This window comes from Triturus cristatus, chromosome 5_2 (genome assembly GCF_964204655.1).
Source record: "Triturus cristatus chromosome 5_2, aTriCri1.1, whole genome shotgun sequence".
Lineage (NCBI taxonomy): Eukaryota > Metazoa > Chordata > Amphibia > Caudata > Salamandridae > Triturus > Triturus cristatus.
The window spans coordinates 981,723,277-981,739,687 of NC_140588.1; the positions used below are offsets into that span (position 1 = coordinate 981,723,277).

Below are 16,411 nucleotides of genomic sequence, written 5' to 3' on the forward strand. Positions count from 1 at the left end.
GCCCCAATATTTATATCCCCAAATCCGTTGATCCCTTAGGCAGAGCGTCTGTGCTCAGCCAGGACCAGTTCTGCCTTCTCTAGTGTGATTTCCTGGCAGAAGGTGGAGACAGCATGGTTGGAGGCAGACCAGGCAATTCGGAGGTCAGGCATACTAAGGAATATGCTACTTACCAGTATGCATCTGTTCTTGGCATGTAGAGCTGCAGAGTTGTACACTTAGCATAGGTCGCCATCTGGTGTTGGGCCCGGATGTTTGCAGTTTGTTTTTCTTCTTGGACAGTCTTTGGAAGTCACGAGTTTGGTGACTCCTCCTTCGGTCCGTACTGCGCATGGGCTTCGGCTCCATCCTCAGATTGTTTTTCGCCAACAGGGAAATGATGGAGCGTAGTAATAACAGTGAGAAACCCATGTGTTGTATCTAAATAAGATGTACTGGAACGGATACAGGTAGCCGGGGAGGCGGGTGGGCGTGTACAACTCTGCAGCTCTACATGCCAAGAACAGATGCATACTGGTAAGTAGCATATTCCGTTCGAGGCATATGAGCTGCAGATTGTACACTTAGCATAGATTACATAGCAGTACCCAACCTTAGCGGCGACCACCGGTATCCGTTGCAGCCGTTTGAAAAAGTGTCTTTAGTACAGCCTGGCCCACCCTAGCTTGCTGCTTGGAATGCACATCTACACAGTAGTGTTTTGTGAAGGTGTGCGGTGTAGACCATGTGGCTGCCTTGCAGATGTCATCTAAGGGTATATTCCCTAGAAAAGCCATAGAAGCCCCTAACTTTCTTGTAGAGTGGGCTTTAGGGGGAACAGATAATGTTCTCTTTGCCTTTTGATAGCAAATTTGTATGCATTTTACAATCCACCTAGCTATCCCTGATTTTGAAATGGGGTTGCCTTTATGTGGTGGAGAGAAGGAAACGAACAATTGTTTAGTCTTCCTGAAGGGTTGCGTTCTTTGTATGTAGTATAGTAACGCCCTTTTTACATCAAGCGTGTGTAAGGCCCTTTCTGCAACAGATTGGGGTTGCGAAAAGAAGACAGGTAATTCCACTGATTGATTGAGGTGGAAGGGGGAAATGACTTTGGGCAGAAACTTCGGATTTGTGCGAAGTATGACCTTGCTGTGATGCATTTGTATGTAGGGTTCCTGTATGGTGAACGCTTGTATTTCACCGACCCTTCTAAGGGAAGTGATAGCTACAAGGAAAGCTGTTTTTCAGGTGAGAAACTGTAGCTCACATTTGTGCATTGGTTCGAAGGGCGGACCCATTAGACGTGTAAGAACTAAATTTAGATTCCATACAGGGGAAGGTGGTGCCCTGGGAGGAATTACTCGTTTAAGGCCTTCCATGAAGGCTTTAATAGCGGGCACTCTGAAGAGTGATAAATGCTGTCTGTTTTGTAGATAGGCAGCGATCGCTGCTAGGTGTAGGCGTATGGATGAATATGCCAGGTTACACCTGTGAAGATGGAGCAGATAGCATATGATGTGCTGTATGGATGCATCTAGAGGGTTGATTGTATTGTTACGGCAGTAAATTACAAATCTTTTCCACTTTGCGGCATAGCATGCTCTAGTGGTAGGACGTCTGGCTTCCATGATGATGTTCATGCAATCAGAGGGAAGGTTAAGGTATCCGAATTCTAGGATTTCAGGAGCCAGATCGCCAGGTTGAGCTGAGCTGGGTCCGGGTGCCCGATTTCTCCATGGTTCTGGGTTAGGAGGCATGGGGATAGATGCAGTTTTTGATGTGGTACCACTGACAGTTGTAGTAGCGTGGTGTACCACGGCTGCCTGGCCCACGTCGGAGCTACCAGAATGAGTGTGAGGGAGTGCTGTTGTAGCTTCCTGACCACTAATGGAATTAGTGGGAGAGGTGGAAAGGCGTATGCAAATCTGCCTGACCAGTTCATCCATATCGCATTGCCCTTGGACAATGGGTGTGGGTATCTGGCGGCGAAGCTTGGGCATTTTTTGTTTTCGTGGGTGGCGAAGAGGTCTATCTGAGGATGCCCCCACTGTTGGAAGAATGGGTGAAGAACTTGTGGATGCAGTTCCCATTCGTGTAGTTGTTGCGTTTGTCTGCTGAGCAGATCTGCCATGGTGTTTTGTACGCCTGGAACGTGCTGTGCCAGGAGAAAGATGTTTTGGGGAATTGCCCATCTCCATATGCTCTGGGCTAAGCGGGAGAGCTGGGGAGAGTGTGTCCCCCCCTGTTTTTGTATATAATACATCGCAGTCATATTGTCTGTGCGAATGAGGACTGCTTTGCCCGAAATCTGTTTTTGGAAAGATTTTAGGGCTAGAAAGATCGCCAAGAGCTCCAGGTGGTTGATGTGGAGCGATTTTTGCTGTGGCGTCCATAGACCTTGCATGGTGAGGTGTAGGAGGTGCGCTCCCCAGCCGGAGAGCGATGCGTCCGCTGTTAGAATCACCTGAGGAACCGGGTCCAGGAACGGCCGCCCTTTGGAAAGGTTTGTGGTGTTCCACCACTGCAGAGAGTGATGTGTGCGGCCGTCCACCAACACCAGATCCGTCAGCTGACCCTGGGCCTGGTTCCACTGTTGTGCTAGGCACTCTTGAAGTGGACGCATGTGGAGTCTTGCATGGGGCACTATGAAGATGCAAGACGCCATCATTCCTATGAGCTTCATAAACACTCTTGCTGGAAGAGAGTGTTGAGGAAGGAATGTTTTGCGTAAGGCTTGAATGCTAGTGATTCTGGCTGAGTTTGGATAGGCAATACCCTTGGAGGTGTCTATAGTGGCCCCGAGATATTGCTTTGTGTGAGATGGTATGAGGTGGGACTTTTGGTAGTTCACCGTGAAGCCTAGCTGGTGGAGCAGTTGGATGGTGCTGTTTGTATGTTGCACACATTGGTCGTAGGACGTGGCTTTTATCAGCCAGTCGTCCAGGTAAGGGAAGACGTGAATGTGTTGACGTCGGAGGTGTGCTGCTACTACTGCTAGGCATTTGGTAAACACCCGTGGTGCGGTGGTGACCCCGAAGGGGAGAACCGTGAATTGGTAATGTTGCCCGTCCACCACGAACCTGAGGTATTTCCTGTGAGAGGGGTGTATTGGAATGTGAAAGTATGCGTCTTTCAGATCCAAGGTTGTGAGAAAGTCTCCCTGACAGAGGAGCGGGAGGACTTGTTGTAGTGTGACCATGTGGAAATGGTCTGAATGTATGTAGGCATTTAGAGGCCGGAGGTCGAGAATGGGTCTGAGGGTCCCGTCTTTCTTTGGTATTAAGAAATATAGGGAGTAGACCCCTAGATTTTGTTGATTGACGGGGACCTGCTCTATAGCGTGTTTTTGGAGGAGTGAGAGTACCTCTTGTTTGAGCAGTGTGGAATGTTCTTGAGACATTGGACGGTGCCTTGGTGGGATATTGGGTGGGGTAGATGTTAGTTCGAGACAGTACCCTGACCGAATGATTTGGGTCACCCATTTGTCCGATGTTATGGACTCCCATACGTGGATAAAGTTTTGTAGTCTGCCCCCGACCGGAGTGGAATGGTCTGGGGGGAGCGGAGGGGAGTCATTGTGCGGGGGGGGTGGCAGAACGGGTGTTGTTGGTTTTGCCCCTGCCCTTATTGTTGTTACCCCTGTAACCACCTCTCTGATTGCCCTTTGAAAAGGTATTTTGAGGAGGGGACTTGTAGGAGGTAGAGGCGTTATCGGTGGAGGAGCCTCTGCCTGTGCCACGAAAGGACGAGCGTCGAAAGGAACGTTTGGATGCTTGTGTTTGGAGTGCCCCCATAGACTTTGCTGTGTCTGTGTCTTTCTTCATCTTTGAGCGCTTCGTCTACCTTTGGCCCAAAGAGTGTTTCCTGGTCAAAGGGGTGATGGAGTATGGATGCCTGGACTTCAGGCTTGAACCCTGAGATCCTGAGCCAGGCGTGGCGGCGAAGCAGGACACTGGTATTTATGGCCCTAGAAGCAGTGTCGGCTGCATCGAGGGCACACTTAATGGAGGTGTTTGTAATTAGTTTACCCTCCTGTATCAGGTCATGAGCCTTGTGCTTGTATTTTTCTGGAAGGTGCTGCATAAGAGCCTCTAGTCCGTCATAGTGTGCTCTATCATATCGCGCAAGCAGTGCTTGTGTGTTTGCAATGCGCCACATGTTTGCAGCTTGGGAGGCGGTGCGTTTACCAGACGCGTCCAGAAGTTTAGATTCTTTGTCTGGCGGTGGGGCATCTCCTGAGGATTGGGAGTTAGCCCGCTTTCTAGCTGTGGAGACAACTAGGGAATCTAGGGGAGCAGGGCCCTTGATGTAAGCAGGGTCTGTGGGTGCCGCCTTGTACTTCTTCTCTATTCTAGGGTTCAGTACTCTGGCTCTGACAGGGTCTTTGAACACCTCTGTAGCGTGCTTGGTGACACCCTTAAGCATGGGTAAAATGGAAGTGGATTTGTCTTGTATATCAAATGTATCCAGTAGGAAGTCTTCTTCTACTGGTTCACTGTGCATGTCCACCCCGTGGTAGTGTGCTGCTCTCTGCACTAAATGGTGAAACCCTAAGGAGTCCTCTGGAGGAGACGGTCTTGATGGGTATAGGTCGTCCTGAGGTACATTGGGTATATCAGGGTTATTGTAATCCTCCCATGGATCTGGGGTCCCTGGTGGAGTGGGATCCATTGGGGCGTCCGCCGGGTAATAGTCCGGATCCCCATCATCCGGATCTGGGGATGGGGTCGGATCGTAGTGAGGTACAGGTGGCGGAGACCTGTGAGGTGGAGGCGGTGGAGGAGGTGGAGGGGGTAGGGGAGGCGGTGGTGGGGAGGGCACTCTGAGGGGAGAAGTAGCAGAGTCCTTCCTTTTGGGTGGAGGAGGAGGAGCCGGAGCATCAAGGCGTCTTTTCTTGGTAGTTAAAGTCAAAAGCCCAGTCTTTGGATCTTTGGACAAAGTCTTTTGTAAAGGGTCTGGTGTAAACAGAGCCAATGGTGTCGAGTCGTCTGTCGGCACCGGTGATTTCGGAACCGGGGGTTTCGATGGTCTGTGTGCGCCATGCTTTTTTGAGGTCTCCGGGTGTTTCGGCGTCGAATGATGTTTCGGCGCCGGAGCATCGGTGCCGACAGATTTGTGTTTGGTCGGCACCGAGTGTCCAGGCTTCGGCACCGGTGGTTTCGGAGTCAAGCTGGATTTTGCAGTCTTCGGTGCCGGATGCTGTTTTTCGGCACCGGGTGTTGGCTGGCTCGATCCCGAGCTGCCATGAGACTTTGGGAGCTTCGACACCGGGCCCGAAGGTGGGGTGATCGAAGTTTTGGTTTTGGTTTTGCCCAGGCCGGCAGGCGAGGGAGTAACCTGAGTCTCTTTGGTTTTCGGCGTGGGGGTGGGAGGGGGCATAGTACTCACGGCCCGCTGCGCTGGTGTAATGTCCTCCACGTCGGAGTCGTCGGCCTCGGAAGCGCTGACGACGTCTTCCTCCTGCTCGGTGTGTGTTTGCCCCGAAGCTTCGGCGTAGTCTCCGAAGATGTCCGGTGGAGCTGCAGAGGATGAGTGCGCCATGGTGCGTCGAGCTCTTCGATCTCGGATGGTCTTCTTCGATCGAAAAGACTTGCAGGCGGGGCAGTCTGGCCTCGTGTTCCGGAGAGAGGCAAAGGTTACACACCTGATGGAGGTCGGTGTGGGGAAATTTAGACCCACATTTTGGGCACTTTTTGAACGGAGTCCTTTCCATCGGCCGGGACCGGAGTCGCGGAGGGCCCGAAGGCCGGTGTCGATGTACGGGATGGAGAAAGTGCCGCTTCGAGAGATGAAGATGATGAAGGAACTCGAAGAATCGAGGATTTTCCGTCGAGGCTGGAACCGTAGAAGTTCGAAGCCGGAGCACGAAGTATCACATCCGAGCCCGATGGCGGAAAAAAACAATCTGAGGATGGAGCCGAAGCCCATGCGCAGTACGGACCGAAGGAGGAGTCACCAAACTCGTGACTTCCAAAGACTGTCCAAGAAGAAAAACAAACTGCAAACATCCGGGCCCAACACCAGATGGCGACCTATGCTAAGTGTACAATCTGCAGCTCATATGCCTCGAACACTTTATTTTCCAATCTAATTCCCCAGGCCAGTTATGTTTATAAGATGTTATAAACAAACTCCCCATCCTGTCCTGTGGGGAACAGAGAGCCTTGCAATAGCGAAAAACTAAATTGGCAGTAATTTGCTATCAGGACATGCCTCACACACACCAGGGCATGTCCTACCTTTCACATACACTGCACCTGCCCCACAGGGGTACCTAGGGCCTACCTTAGGGGTGGCTGACATGTAAGAAAAGGGAAGGTGAGGGACTGGCAAGTGTGGGCACTGGCCAAGTCGATATGGCAGTTACAAACTGCACGCAGACAGCGCAATAGCAGGTCTGAGTTACCTTTTCAGGGCTACTCACGTGGGTGGCACAATCAGTGCTGCAGGCCCACTAGTAGCATATATTCACAGGCTCTGGCACACTTTACTAGGGACTAACAGGTAAATCAAATATCCAATCATGGAAACACCAATCCATAACACGATTTACCCCAGGAGCACTTGCACTTTACTACTGATCCGCAGAAACACTATGCCAGCACAAACGGTCAAAACCGGGAGGTCAGAGAAAAAAAAAAAAAAAAAAAAAAACACACAAAGGAGAAACAGATGCCAAGTCTAACAAGTTTGATTTGTCAAGTTATGCTCAGTGCAGGAAACTCCGGTCGTCTGCAGTTCTGACAAGGTGTATGAAGTTAAGTGAGTGTTTGGAGGGAGGTGTGGCGTGGACTTGGAGGGAAAAAAAAAAAAAAAAAAAACAAATAAATAAGCGATTTGCTAACAACGTTGGCACCACTTAACCATACATAGTTCGCACAGCTTCCATGCAAACAATAACTCACATACCAAATGCAAGGTTTATGCCCTTTTAATATTTAGAGCAAACAAGAGGACCTCACGCCACAACTTGAATTACTTCATATTCGCAAAGGAATCATTCTGTAACCATAGATAGGTCGGTTATAATGGTAATTTAATATTTCATGTAGATGGCTACTTCATTTATGCCATTTATTAGATTTAGGTTTGGGTTATACGCATTGCATTTGGCGTGCAAGTTAAGGTTAGTATGGCAAGAGTTCCAGTCACTCTTTGAAGACTATTACTAGGGAATTTTATTTTTTTAACCATAAATGAATGTGAACTGTATTTTTACAGTAGTGATATATATGAATATGTATTCATGCCAGTGAAAATGAAGGTCCCAATAATCCAAAATATTTAGAGCAAATGTGCTAAAAAGCACCTTCATTTCAAATTTTGTGTTAGTACCTACAGCAACACATTACTGACTCAAAATATATGCTACAATTAATGGACATCGAAAAGCAACTCCAATAGTCAAGAGATCGCAACAATTAGATTGTACCTCCCTGAATCTTGGTAACATAACTTACAAAATAGATATGAAATAACATCATTGCATAAACCGTACATGCAGAAGTGAACAGTACATCTTGTAATTCATTCCCCACACAATGCAATGGTAGTTAATAGCATACTATATAAACTCAATTGGTATCTTCCTATCTGCAGAGTAATCCCACTACTTTCGGTTTGGGTTCTCAATAGCTTGTAAATGCTTACCATCCAGCCTGCTGGAATCCCGGTGGCCACACTGGCAGTTCCTGTGTTGGCGTTCTCGTCAAACTTATCTGCTGTAACAAAGTCAACAGGCAGGGTAATGATCACACCATTTTTCTCTGCCTTTGCCATGAGGTCCTTCACTATCTTGGCTCCTTCCTCATCATACAGTGAAGTACCAATCTAGAAAAGATTTTTTTTTTAAACAACAGAAAAAAAAAAAAAAAAAACCAGAAAATTTAGTGAGTCGCTCCTTTGCACGTTGACTGCACCAGATATAAAAATCTTAGTCAATGTAGAAGTAAAAAAAAAAATAGTAATTGGTTTGTGTACATTTTTAAAAACTATAGACCGACGACTAGGCCCAGGTCGTCCATTTAGTTTCACTGCCTGCTAACAGTCTCCTGCTTGGTCTTTGCTCACACTAGAACTATTCACGTCGTCTGTAATGGCTCTTTATTCTTAAATTAGCTACGGTTTCTGCAATAGTAACGCCCCTTATATTAAACCCGGCTGTACCTCACTCCCAAAATCAGTGCACTACATAACACTCCCAGTGTATGTGTGGGTGCCCTTCAGCTGGAACAATTCTACTGAAACCAGTAGACTCAGATACCAGCCCCTGAAAATTAAAGTTCCACCAAGGACACACAGTGGGTACTGGCCTACAAGTTTGTCAGAACTCCCAAATTCGAGTCCAGAGTAACTCAGCAAACCCTAGGGTTCACCACATCAAGAAAAAGACAAGATTCCCTTGGTGGGCATCCTATTAGGGTGGTGTTTGCAGGGAGTCCATTTAAAAGTCTGACACTATTTTTAGGTATGTACTTTTTGTACAAGTAACTTTGCGTCAAACAGCTAGAACAAAACAAAAACAAAAAATGGCTGTACCAGTATGCTGGTCTGCCTCCCGTCACTATAATCTATTGTCAAGGAGAGCCCTGAGCAATTCCGAAATCAAGTGAGAAGGCCTGAAGCACCCCCATTAGAATTAGATTTGCGCATTTGGCCCAATGTGAAATGGTATTCCAGCAGCCACCACAAGGGAGATGCAAGGTTTCAGGTTGGGTACCATGAAAACAAGGTGCTGGAGACTTTTGGTTCTCTTTGGAAATCAGATTTTAAAGTGTACTATATAATTAACTTGCATGTAGTAAAATCCCTTTCTATTGGATGATCAAGAACTATCTGGATATGGAAGCTGTTGCCAGTTATCCAATGCTTCAGAGTTTCTACCCTCACCTACCATCTTGAAGCAGGCCTTGAATGAGGTAGCAAAGTGCTAACCTAGAGTCCCCAGTCACAAAGTTTGTGTGCCACCAATGGTACAAGACAGTAACCCCCGACTGCCCTGGCACCCAGACAAAAGCCCTCTCAATAGCATCCCCCTCCCCAGCACGCGGTCAGACATCTTAGCATCCATTTCCAAGGAATCTTCTACAGAATAGAGTAGAACGGCAAAAATATTTATCTGTTTGCAAATTCTGTAAGAATTATTAAAAACAAACATTTTGACAGGTGCCCTTCCCAGACCGGAGTGAGTACATGTGGAGTGGGGAGTAAATATCAGACTGGACGGGCAGTGATTAGCTTTCACTCAAACAGTAAAGCCACCTCTTTCCACCTACTGGATACGCCCCTCTGTTAATTTCTCTTATAGGAAGGGAGGCCAAAAGCGTGGAGGAAGGCCCTTGATCCAACTCGGCTCGAAACGGGAGGATTAATATTGAAATTAAACAGAAGCAATGCCCCTTGGCTTCCTGTGCCGCTGGCCAGGATGCCAGCTGCAGCCACACTGGGATGTGGAGAGAAGCGCCCAGGAAAGGGCGAGAGAGGAATCTTCAAAGGCAGGGGGCTTGTAGCCAGCAATGTATGAAACCATAAACAATTCTACTTGGTGCATACCTCCATGTTATTGAGCACCTTCAGGAATGTGAAAGCCATGCCACCTCCGATTATCATTTCGTTCACCTGGTCCAGCATGTTATTGATCAGCTGAATCTTGTCCTTGACCTTTGCCCTTGAAAGAAAAATCACGACGTCAAAACACTTGATCCAAGCGGCCCTACGCAAACACTCACAACTAGGGCATTGTACAACCTTCAGAACCTGAAACTTACTGTGAAACCGCAAGAGATATTTTCTGCACGGGACTAACGTCAGTGTGACCAGTAAGAAAATAAAAACAAGAGAACAGCGCCAAACGCAAAGAAAACAGGACTGTTAGGTTTCAAAGTGCATTTTTCACACAAAAAAATAATGGGATGAAAAAACTGGGGGGGGGGGGGGCGCGGCCAATATAATTAAGGGCGTGGCTTAAAACACGTAACCTAAAACATGCTCTAAGCATGCCGTCCCACTTGTATTTTGCTGTTTGTCATTGCAGCCAGACATACGATACAACTAGTAACATACCTACAAGAAGTCAGGACTATTGGCTTGGTCAAGGGTTGTTAGTTTAAGATAAATAAGCAGCAACTATTAAAAAAGCTTCCACTTAAAGCCCTAGTGACACCACGACAATGTTGCTACTCCCGAGTTTCAAAAAGAGAAGGGAAATCCAGGGAGAAAATGACTCTTTAAAGGCTTTCCCTTCCCCTACAATGCTCACCTGCCATGATGTCATGCCGTAACTTCTTCACTAGTGAAAAACAAGCTTTGAAAATGCAATAGGCCTCGCCTTATTAAGTTAAAGCCATTTTCTTTGCTATACAATACCATTAGCAAAGCAAATGGCTTTAACTTAATTAACGGCGAGACCCATTGCATTTTCAATGTTTTTTTTTCTTACGGCAGGTGAGGACAGGGCAAACCAAGGGGAGAGCGGGAGAGGGGAAAATGCGACAGACAATGGGGAAGTGGGAAGGGAAAAAAGTAGCATGGACACAGGGGGTGGTGGGGGAGAGGATGCAACAGCAACACAGACAACAATGGGTGGGAAAGGGTAAAAGCAACACAGGCAACAGCGGTAGGCGGGCCTAAAAGCAACTAGGACAATGAGGTGTGGGAGCGGGTAAAAGCATCATAGACAACGGAAGGTTGGAGGGGGGAAAAAGCAACAGACAATTGGGGGATGGAGAGGAGGGGAAGAAAAAAAAACCACAGACAACGCGCTTTAAAAATTCCCCTGATTGACTGAACATGTTCCATCTTAACCGCACTTCATGGCAAAACCCAAATTCTATAACTAATGAGGAGCTTTAACGTGGGAACTTTTAGTACTGTTCACTATATTTTCTTTGTGTAGGATTTCATTAAGATACATTGTGTAGTTTATCCCTGCATTTTTATGTAGGTTTGAATCAGAGTTTTTACGTAGTGTCACAGTGTAGGTATCACTTTCTAGACTCTACTCTTCACGTGGGATCTCAAGTCCAGGATCCTGAGTTACCATCTCCTGCATTCTATTCTTTTACATGGGGTATCAGCAAAAGAAAACTTGGCGACATTTCCTACATGCTGCTCTATGTGGGGTCTCACCATCTGGTGGCTTGGTACAGTTCCCAATATTCTGTTCCCTACAGAGCTCATTCTGAGATGGCTAGTACCTCTTGCTTGCATAACTGCCTATAATATCATGGCTCTCATCCTGGAAGCTCCTATTACTGTTACCTCCATTTAAGTCTTGCATTTTTCTTAAGGGGGCATGCCCTGACAAGCTTTGAAGTAGTTTGGGTCTATACACAACGTCTCATCCAAAAGGCAGCCTAACACCCCATCTACATTTTATACTTTATGCGGAGTGTCATACAGATGCATTGTGGAACTATTTGCATCCCAATCTAGAAGCCAAGAGCTCACCCCAGGCAGCTTGTGATGGCTCTCTTCATTACTTTGCGAATTTTCCCATTCAGAAACGCTGGCATGGTTCTCTCCATCCGTTTGTCGGTGGATACTCCATTTAGGAAAACTTACCAATGCCCCTTGAATTATGCTCCTGTTTGTACAGTCTCAATCCAGGGGCGATTGGTACAGTTTCCCGAATCCTGTACCTTAGATGGGTTTCTCTCCCAATGAGAATCTTAACTGCATCCTGATCTTTATGCGTAGCCTCTTCGAGATCTCTTGATACCATTCCCTGGATTTTGGTCTCTGTGATCCATCTTGTGCTGTGGCGGCTGGTCACTACTCTCTGCTTCTCGCTCTTCATATGGGGTCTCATCCAGTGGAGGCTTGGTAATCTGTGCATGGTGCTCTTCTAGCAGATGTCCTTTTAGGGGGAACTTGGCCCCAATCGCCCCACTCTGCTCTTTGCAAGGAGTATTGACACATTGAACACTGTTCTTTTCCCCATGAACCCCGCTCTTTGAGGCTTCTCTCCAGATAACCTTTGAAACACATCACCACATCCTTCTTGTGAAGACTACTAGTGGCTACTGCAGCAGATACCTAGTTACATTTCTCATGAAGGTCAATACTTGTGCGGCCATCTTCAGTTTCAGCTGACAAGTCAATCCTGTAACCTGCTGACTGGGTTACTAGACTGTGCGATTCAAGGTTGCACGGAGCAGCTTTTAAATGTCCCAAGTTAGAGCTTTGACACTTGGAGGGTTGGGTTCAGGGAAGTCAAGAGATGTCGAATCAATGCCTTTAGCCACGTCAGGCTCTGGCGAGTTTCTGGCATTATCACTAGATGGATTCACCCGATGCTCCTTTTTGCCATCCTCCAGAGAAACTTCAGTGGCAACCGATCTCCCTAGGTCACAGTCAACAATACATTTATCATTATGGTTGCTTATGGAACCTGGGGCAGGTCTCTGTCGCAGTTTTCTGCAACTTTGCTAATCTCCAATCCGGCAGGTTAGTTACTTGCATCAAGAACTAGGGCATCCTCAGTAGATGAAACCTTTGTACTGCTCAAAGGAGGAGCAAAACCACCCTGAATGGTCCCGGTGCTGTCGCCCTGCGTAGAAAGTCCATCTTGTTCCAAATGCCCGTCTGGGTTGTTCTCTGCAAGTGTGCTGTCCTCTTGAATGTCTTTCCCCGCATGCCTCCCCTTCCACGCGGCCCTCTTCTTCTTGGTCTCCAGCGGTAATGTGTCCCACCAATTTTAATAGATCATAACTTTTATGCCGCGTTTGTGTGCTGCTTGTTCTCTGGCCACATCGCTTCGGAGAGCCCTGAAGGCCCGGTCTGTGCAGTTGCTCTGTTCATCTCAGATGTTGCACCTATTTTGCACAGGCGTAGGCAATGTAATTAAGGGCGTGGCTTAAAACTGGTACTCTAAAAATCTGTGCTCAGCATAGTGTGCCGCCTGACTTGTATTTTGCTGATTGTCATTGCATCCAGATATATGATACAACAAGTAGCATCATACCTACAACAAGTCAGGACTGTTGGCTTTGTCAATGGTAGTTAGTTGCACAAGATAAATAAGCAGCAACTATGGCTTCTATATAATATAGAAAAAACTTCCACTTGAAGTCCTGGTGAAACCACGACAATGTTGCCGCTCCAGAGTTTAAAAAGAGAAGGGAAATCCAGAGAGAAAAATCAATCTAAAGGATTTCCCTTCCCCTACAAGGCTCACCTGGCATGACGTCATGTTGTAACATCTCCACTAGTGAGAAGTGTGAGCAGGCGCACATCGATGATGTCCGGGGAAAAAAAACAGGCTGCCTGTGCCAGGGCACAAAACAGAGCCCAATAGGAACCAGTTTCGAGGCCCCCTTTTAAAAACTGCGGATGCTCAGCACTGGTGAGACCCGGCCCACTTAAAGCCCTATGGAGGGTGACAGTAGGGCTTGGGCCGTGGAATGCCTAGTACCCCACCCGCCAAGTGCACGGTAGCTGGAGTTCCTGTCCCCTAATCAAAGAAGACTCTCTCCCATTCACGGGGGTGCGGGAAAGCATGCAGGGCTCTCCCCCTCCCTTCCAGGTGGGTGTAATTTCCTACAAAGGAACAGAATAAGACAAGTCTTGGTTCGTGCCCAGGCCTGTGCTCTGAATAATTCCCTGGGCAGTTGGGAACCAAGTTTGATTTCCTGCGAGGTAGTGATGAATGTTGGACTGAATAGAAGGCAAAGTAAAACTGCCATTTAAAGCGGCACGCACTCGCTACTGAACTCTTGGTTTCATCAAACTGCTCTGCGTCTGGTTAAGCATTTCACAATCTCCCCCCTGTCCCTCACATTTCCTGTGGCGGCACGCCCAGACCTGCTCTGTCCTTCTCTGCACAATGCATTTCAGTTTCTTCTCAGGCCCCTCATTGCTTATTGGCAGCTGTAAGACGCGTTGAGAAACAGGCAGTGTTATGTTTGGATAGAAGCGCTTTGTGGGAGCTGCAGTCCCTCCCACCATTAGAAAGGCTGAAGGGTTCCTGCCGGTGCACTGTTGGAGCCCACAAACGTAAAAGACACCTGGGTGTATGGGTGAGGATAGAGGTGCATGGGTGGAGCTCTGGGATCTCTGCATTGAAATGGAAGGCACGTGGAGTCTGGATTATCGTGAATTGACAGAGCAGTGTTTGAGAATCCTAAAAACCAAACCGAAAACAAGCCAAACCCCTAAACGATGACAACCAGTCTAAACAAGGGAGGTTGGCTGGCCTGCCTGGTGTGCAGTGCGCGCGCATGGCAGCGTGCTTTCACTTTAAGCACGCCGTGTTTAAAGTGAAAGCACACGTGTTCAACAAGATGGCGGCAGGCTGTCCACTGTCCTTACATGCACGTGCATGCTGTTAGGTTTGGACAAATGGCGAGAGCAGCCATCTTTGTCCATCCCTGCCAGTGCATGTAAGGCTTTCGGAGAATCGATTCCAAAAGGTACTCGCAATAGCGAGAGCAGAGTATGCGCTGCGGTCGCTAGGCGAGACCTAATGAGCAGTGTGAGCACGCGCACATCGATGTGCCTGCTGTCTGGAAAAAACAGACCACCTGTGCCAGGACACAAAACAGCCCGATAAAGACCAGTTTCGAGGCCCCCTTTAAACAAGCATTGAAAATGCAATAGGTCTCGCCTTTAAGTTAAAGACATTTGCTTTGCTAATGGTATTGTATAGCGAAGCAAATGGCTTTAACATAATGAAAGGCGAGACCTATTGGCCAATAGGTCTTGCCTTTGTTTAGCCATGCAGCACTATGTTGTTGCACCAAGGATATTGTGCTGGATAACTAAACACTTATAAGGTTCCAAAGGCGAGACCTATTGGTTATGCCAATGCTTGTTCAAAGGGGGCCTCGAAACGGGTCTTTATCGGGCTCTGTTTTGTGCCCTGGCACAGGCGGTCTGTTTTATTCCGGACTGCAGTTATTGCAGGCACATCGATTTGCACTGCTCACTTCTCACTAGTGGAGAAGTTACGGCATGACGTCATGCCAGGTGAACGTTGTAGGGAGAAGAAAATCCTTTCAAGAGAGTCATTTTCTCTCTGGATTTCCCTTCTTTTTTTGAAACTCGGGAGCAGCAACATTGTCGTGGTGTCACCAGGTCTTTAGGTGAAAGCTTTTTCAATATTATATACACGCCATAGTTGCTGCTTATTTATCTTATGCAACTGACAACCAGTGACAGAGCCAATATGTCTTGACTTGTTGTAGGTATTAGGCTACTTGTTGTATCATAGATTTGGATGCAATGACAAACATCAAAATACAAGACGGGCTGCACACTATGCTAAGCACAGACTTAGCTTACGTGTTTTAAGCCACGCCCTTAATCACATTGGCCCCACCCCTTTGAGAGACCACACAGTTTATCCCACTTACAGCCCTGGGCAAATAACCCCACCCAACACAGTTGGTCTAGTGTCCTTTGCCTGTCCGGTGGCTCGACCCGCTCTCTCCGAATGGGGTCAGTCTCCACCAGATAAACATAGATCCATTCCACACACTCACGCCTGTCTCCTGCCGCATCTGTAGTTCCAGTAATCCTGCCATGAACCTTCTACAGCTGTGGCGGGGGCAGACAGAATGCTGGTAGGGCAAATCCGAGCTGCACATCGGTCCCGACAGCACTTAACACCGCTCCCCTTCATTAACGGCGCTTATGTGGATCGAATTAGCGTTCCCATTTACATTTTAATGTGATCTTTATTAGGTTTATCATCAGCTTATGCAGGCACTATGCTGCGTGCACAGCCCCAGCTCCCGGCTCGGATTCCTCTTGGCTGCCCTCTCTCCGGTCACCTCGGAGCCGTCACTGTCAAACTCTGCATCCTGCGAGCTGGTCCGGCTTCATCCCTGCTGTCGGTCTCATTCTGCTCCAATCAAACAAGGAGGTAGCACTGTGGGTGGTTCACAGTCTGCGGATCACACATTCAATCCCCAATAGGGCCAACCCAGCTATTCATCCTTCTAAAGCTGATCACACAAGCCCCATTGAGTTTGGGGGCATTATTAGCCACCTTGACTTCAGTGTTACAAGACATTTCGGTTTGTGGTGTGCGCTGTATAGATGGTCTATGCTGTAGTACCAATACCAGGCTCTGTTTTGTTTCCCTCTGAGATGCCCACTAGTGCCGGTGTTTATCCCCTGGTCCTGGTCTGCACAGGCGCTATGACGCCCTGGGTTTCACCACACGAACAGGAGCTGCATTTCTGATTTCTAGGGCCACGATGTACCTCCTTGCCGGTGGCCCCCTGTGGTGCAGGCTCTCCTAGTAGAGCAAGGGGACTTCTACAGTGCAGTGCCACTGCATGCAGCCCAACAAAGTTAATCTCTGGTCTCCGAAAGTGTTCTGCCTCCTCCATGTTGCGGACATCAGCAGGGTCCCCCTGACAAGTCTTGTGACGTCATCCTACCGAAGCTTGCAGTGTTAATATCATGTGTTCAAGTACACACA

At 47.8% G+C, this 16,411-nt stretch overlaps 1 protein-coding gene across 1 annotated transcript in view; it reads right to left on the bottom strand.

Moving 5' to 3' along the window:
- The window catches only part of PGK1 (phosphoglycerate kinase 1), a 58,763-nt gene that overhangs the window by 12,174 nt on the left and 30,178 nt on the right, over positions 1–16,411 (bottom strand). Inside the window, exons 7-8 of the mRNA XM_085608221.1 lie at positions 9,535–9,649; positions 7,633–7,812 (exon numbers count right to left, since the gene is read on the bottom strand). Coding sequence (XP_085464347.1) covers positions 7,633–7,812; positions 9,535–9,649 — 295 coding nt within the window. The remainder of the gene's footprint in view (positions 1–7,632; positions 7,813–9,534; positions 9,650–16,411) is intronic.